This window comes from Acinonyx jubatus, chromosome C1 (assembly GCF_027475565.1).
Source record: "Acinonyx jubatus isolate Ajub_Pintada_27869175 chromosome C1, VMU_Ajub_asm_v1.0, whole genome shotgun sequence".
Lineage (NCBI taxonomy): Eukaryota > Metazoa > Chordata > Mammalia > Carnivora > Felidae > Acinonyx > Acinonyx jubatus.
The window spans coordinates 213,958,128-213,964,127 of NC_069381.1; the positions used below are offsets into that span (position 1 = coordinate 213,958,128).

The 6,000-nt window shown below is 54.6% G+C and overlaps 1 protein-coding gene across 1 annotated transcript in view; it reads right to left on the bottom strand.

Moving 5' to 3' along the window:
- Nucleotides 1-5,628, bottom strand: part of IQCA1 (IQ motif containing with AAA domain 1) — a 154,701-nt gene extending 149,073 nt beyond the window's left edge. The window contains exon 1 of the mRNA XM_027046990.2: nt 4,778-5,628. Within this exon, the coding sequence (XP_026902791.2) occupies nt 4,778-4,788 (11 nt within the window). The 5' untranslated portion in view covers nt 4,789-5,628. The remainder of the gene's footprint in view (nt 1-4,777) is intronic.
- Nucleotides 5,629-6,000: the final 372 nt, after the last annotated feature.

The window sequence follows — 6,000 nt, forward strand, 5'->3', positions numbered from 1 at the left end:
TCACTGAAGAAAATTCTGGAACGCTAGCTGCAGAGGATCAGAAGGGGCAGACGGCAGGAGAGGCCGGACGAAAAGAAAGCAGCCTCCTGAGACTGACAAGCAGATTTAATATCACCAAGAATTTGGGGATAAGATCCTGGAGGCTCCACAAATGAAGCCAGTTGAGATTTCTAAATGGGGGGGCGGGGTCATCAATAAAAGATAAGGGGCGCTTATCAGACTTCAAAGCACTTACCACACCAGTCAGCACTAAGGTTGTGCAACGCTCCGGGGAGGCTGCCTCCGTGGGGTGCAGGTGGGGTGACCTGAATCCCACGAAGACCCAACCCGTCGTGAGCAAGGGACGTGGAGGGGGGGACTTCCACTGGGGTAAGGCGCCCAGATTAATGGCAGAACACAACTAGAATTTAAGAAAGCCTGGACCCTGCTTTGGGACAGACCCAGCCCGGGGAGGCCTCGCTGCCCTAGCTCACTCACTGGCTTCCATCCAGGGTCAAGGAAGCAGAAACGCCTCCAAGGCCATGGCTGGGCGGACCCCTCACTGGAGCTTTGGGCCGCAGATCCTCCTTGTGGCTTCAGCCGTCCAAGTCCTGCCTTTTGGGCGGCAGCCTCTTCCTCCCTCACCTGCTGCGTGATCCTGGCTAGAAAGACCAGACAGAGGTCATTGGTTGATGGCAAATATTAAGTAGCCGTGTGAGCAGGCCAACTGCCGCATCGACAGCCTTTTCTCTGGAGACCGACCTTCGCTTCACTGCCCTCCAGTCTCCCTGCTGTCCTGATGTTCCTCGATGTGTGCCCACTGGTCACAGCCCGGCCACTCTCTGGACTGCCAGCAGCCCGGCCACGGTGCCTTGGCCAGGCCAGCCTGGAGACCCCCCACGTCCCCTGGAGACCTACCCCGCCTCGTTGCCCCACAGTCCCCGCATCCTTCTGCTGAACCAGTGCCCGGGGAACATCGTGTGAGACAAGGGACGTGGCAAGATGATTTTGTTTTTTAATTCTTTTTTTTAATGTTTGCTTATTTTTGAGAGTGAGAGACAGAGCATGAGCGGGGGTGGGGCAGAGACACACAGAATCCGAAGCAGGCTCCAGGCTCCGAGCTGTCAGCACAGAGCCCGATGCGGGGCTCGAACTCACGGACTGCAAGATCACGACCTGAGCCGAAGTCGGATGCTCAACTGACTGAGCCACCCAGGCGCCCCAAGATGAGTTTTTTTTTTTTTTTAATTTTTTTTTCAACGTTTTTTATTTATTTTTGGGACAGAGAGAGACAGAGCATGAACGGGGGAGGGGCAGAGAGAGAGGGAGACACAGAATCGGAAACAGGCTCCAGGCTCCGAGCCATCAGCCCAGAGCCTGACGCGGGGCTTGAACTCACGGACCGCGAGATCGTGACCTGGCTGAAGTCGGAGGCTTAACCGACTGCGCCACCCAGGCGCCCCAAGATGAGTTTTTAAATAACAACATCAGCAAACTAAAATTCATGTGCTGTGAATTTATCCCTTAAAAGTGCACACATCAGTGGTTTTTAGTGTATTCACAACCAACACCTCTAATTTGAGAGCATTTTTTTTAAGTCTATTTATTTATTTTGAGAGAGACAGAGACAGCGCGAGCAGGGGAGGGGCAGAGAGAGAAAGGGGGGAGGGAGAATCCCGAGCAGGCTCTGCACTGTCAGCACAGAGCCCAACATGGGGCTCGGACCCACGAAGCTGTGAGATCATGACCTGAGCGGAAACCAAGAGTCGGACACTTAAGCGACCGAGCGACCCAGGTGCCCTGAGAACATTTTCATCTCCGAGAGGAACCCCGTACCCACTAGCTGTCACCCCCAGCCCGCCTCCTCCTAGCCCCAGGCAACCATTAATCTAGTTTCGGTCTCTATTTGCCTATGGTGGTGGGCACTTCAGGTAAGGACCCACACAGGAGGGGGCCCTTGCCGACTGGCTCCTTTCACTCAGCACAACGTTTGCCAAGTTCACAGGTGCTTTAACATGTATCAAGGCCTCCTTCTTCTTGTTTGCCAAATATGCTCCAGGCATACACACACCCCACTCTGCTGGCCCATTCTGCAGGGGAGGGACACAGGGCCTGTGTCTGTCTTTTCATTATTGCGGATGATGCCGCTAAGGGCATTTCCTGCACCCGTGTTTGTGTGGACCTGTGTTTTTATTTTCCTTGGTCATGGCAAGGGGGGTTTTAAAGGTAAAAGTGCCCCATGTTTAGAATCAGAATCTGTCTCCTGGGGTAGCCGGTCTGGGGCTGGTCACTGAACCGCCGTGTGCCTTTACTTGCTCAAGTGGCAAATCTGGGTAACAATGCTTCCTCTCTGGATGCCCCCAGGGATTGCTGCGGGACAGGATAACAGATGTGAAGGCGTTCTTGAAAGCTTAACACGCGCCTTGTAAGGAGAAGGTGGCATTTTATCTGTGAGACTGCATAGAAAATTTTAAGTACGTGACTGGTTTCAGGGTTGAGCGTATGACCAAGAAATATTACAGATCTTGAGGTCAGGAGGATTGTGGGTGGCGAACACGATACACCAGTTGATAACGAGCAGATTGTTATTTCCAGATTTTGGCAGTTTTTCTGTGTCTGGGTGGGTGGGGGAGGGGAAGACGACCATTGAGACCTACCGCGTACTTCCATGGAAAATCTAAAGCTTGTAAAATTGGCTGTTCTCCCCCAAATATTTTATTCAGGGTAAGTCTTCAAGTTCTTCTAGCTGTTTGTCCTCTTTCCAGGATATTCCCTCGGCTTCCTTGCTTAAGGGAGGCTCAGCTGTCCTCCCCTGCAGGCTTCACAAAGAGAGGCTCCCTTTCCCCCAGGCTCCTCTAACCACAGTGGGGACACAGGGTCAAGGTCCCTGCTCCTCACTGCCACGTCCGGGCCATTCGCCCGTTCCTCCCACCACCCACTCCCTAGCTTTGAACCTCATTTCATCAGGTGGTATTACCACGGCCCCTCAGTGCCTCCATTGTCCGTCTACCATTTTTCCAGGCCCCCACAAGACGTCTGCCCCGAGAACAGCATTTGCTGACAGACTCTACCCTCCTCACTTCCCTGGGATAAGTAACTCAACGTCTCCCTGGAGGCCAGGACTTTAAGCCACCCGCTGGGGCTCATGCGCCCCCACTATCATCACCCCACTTCCCCCTTCTCCAGGCCCCACAGCCTTTCACCAGCTTACAGCAAAACATTTTTTTAAATGTTTATTTGTTTTTGAGCGAGAGAGAGAGGGAATGAGCAGAGGAAGGGCAGAGAGAGGGAGGGAGACACAGAACCTGATGCAGGCTCCAGGCTCCCAGCTATCAGCACAGAGTCCGACGCGGGGCTCGAACCCACGAACCGCGAGATCATGCCCTGAGCCGAAGCCAGACGCTCAACCACCCAGCCGCCCCTTAAAGCAAAACTCCTTCAAAAAGGTGGCGGTGCTCACTGTCTACAAGGTCTCCCTCTCCCCCTCCCGGCCACCTCCCTGCCGCATCCCCACTGAGGGTCAAGGGTACCACCCGACTCCCCGGTGCTAAATGGATGGTCCTTCTTGGTTCTCCTCTGACCCTCCTCAGCAGCGTCTGAGTCTGTCACTCCCCGCTCTGGGAGAAACATTACTTCTTGTTCACCTGGCTTCCGGGGCCCCGCGAGTTTGCTTCTTCCTCACTGATCACACCTTCGATCCCTTTGCTGGTATCCAGTCTCTTGCCACCGATGATTCAAAGCTCAAGGCTTCGTCCTCAGACCCCTCTCTCTCTTTGTCTACCCTCATTCCGTGTTAATAAAGCCCATGTACATACCAACACCTGTCGAGCTTCTATTTCACACGCAGACCTCTCTCCTGAACTCGAGGCTTGACCCTCCAATGGCCTACTTGACCTCTGTGTGATGTCCAACTGGCTCTTCAAACTCAACACCTGCACGACAGAGCCCCTGACCTTCCCCACCCGCAACATCTCAGCAGGCCCTTGGCCTCTCTGCTCTGATTTTCTCACCTAAAAACAGGGTTAGAAATAGCAAGCTTTGGGGCGCCTGGGTGGCTCAGTCGGTTGGGCGTCCGACTTTGGCTCAGGTCATGATCTCACGGTCTGTGAGTTCGAGCCCCGCGTCGGGCTCTGTGCTGACAGCTCGGGGCCTGGAGCCTGCTTCGGATTCTGTATCTCCCTCTCTCTCTGACCCTCCCCCATTCATGCTCTGTCTCTCTCCGTCTCACAAATAAATAACCATTAAAAAAAATGTCGTGGACGCGCTGTGTATGAACTACTTGTCTATTTGTGCCTGTTTCCTCAGCTGTAAAACGGGAAAAAAGCAAAAAACCAACAACAGTAACAAGTCCTACACGGTAGGGGTGTGGTGAACAATGCGGTACCACAAAGCTTCCGTAACTCCTTTCTTGACTTAATATGGGCCCCGCGTGTTTTCGCAAAGCAATCCATTTACTACTGAGCCAGGTCAAGGGAAAAGCAGGCCAAGTACCGAACCTACTGAAGGTACTGCTTCCTCGAAAACACAGCGGCGAGGGCTTAGCAGACACGAGCAGCGGGCTTGCGGGAGCGCATCTTCATGGGCGGAGAGGGTGGTGGGCCAGGGAGGAGGGACACCTAAGTGGATGGCCTTCCGTGTCCCCAAGAAGCGGACACTCTATACTGGGCCTATGTTTGCTGCAATATAAGAAGGAGGGTGGGAGAGAGAAGAAAAGAAAAAAAGAAAAGAAGCAGAGGAAGCTATCCTTCCGTCTGAAGAAGCCCACCCCATGCCTCTAAGCCGGCAGCCCATAACTTACGCGTTCGACATGGCTGGCTGCTTTCCCTCTTTCCCTCGCCCGCCTGGAAGCTCTTCCTTGTCCCTCCGAGGGGCGGCCGGCTGCAGGGGTCGGGACACCGCCAGAGGCGTCCACGGAGAGGTCCTTCCGGAGGAGGGGGACAGGGATCGGAGAGATCCTCTCACTTTGGGCAGGAAAAGGCGACAACCTGCAGATACGCGCAGGCACCGAGGCGGATTCGAACGTTCCCGTCGCCACCCCGAGGCTCCGGGACCTCACCGTAGCCACCCGACGCGACGCGAGGCGGAACCTAGCAACCGAGACGCTGCGCATGCGCAGTGCCGGCTCACTCCGGCCCGGCGCGCGCCCCGCCCCCTGAGCTCCAGGCGCCTGCGCGGCTGCCTGGTTTCCGTGGCAACCGCGCAGGGGCGCCGAGGGACGCTGGTCCCGCGGAGGGGAGGTGCCGCCCGGTAGGGAGGCGGAGCTCCCGGAGGGCACCGCTGGGGACCTGCCTCCGGGGGCCACCCCGGGTGCCTCCCACGGGCTCGTCGTCCTCCGCGTCGTCTTCCGGCCTCCCTGTTTGCCCCGTTTTCATCCACCTTCAGATATGTGGCCTTGGACCAGGTCCTTGATTGTAGCCTCAGTCTCCCATCTGTAAAATGGGATAACAGCCGTTCATTTGTTCCAAACTTTACTGGGCTTCTCTGGGCCAAGCGCAGACTTAGGTTCTGGGGATACAGGACAAGCAGTCCCGTCCTTCTGGGACGGGATGAAAACGAGGCGAGGAGCTAGTGTGTTTTAAATGGAATTGCTGTGTGGATGTTAGTTAGCAGCAAGTCGCCATGAGGGTCTGCGTTCATTGCCCTTCTTCCTTCTTCTTTCGGAACTATTGAGATTTATTTGCAAATTCTAGAACCCGCAGTCCCTGCAGGAATATATTCAGGACCAACGCGGCGCCGTGAGCCTGGAGAAGATATCCACCTAAAAATAACAGCCTGAGTCTGGATCACAGAACCTGGCTCCCACCATCGCTAATGAAGTGAACAAAAGAGTCGCATAAATCAGCAAAAGAAAGAAAGAACTAAAAACTTAAGTACAGCTTTGTGCTACAAACGTCAAAAACGGTACTCAGTGAACTAGAAGCCCGCTGCCGATCATGGCATCTGAATCTCATTCCCATTCCGCACAAATCCCTACCAGGGAAGGAAACCAAGTAGACAAAATACCATGAATTTTTGGTGAAT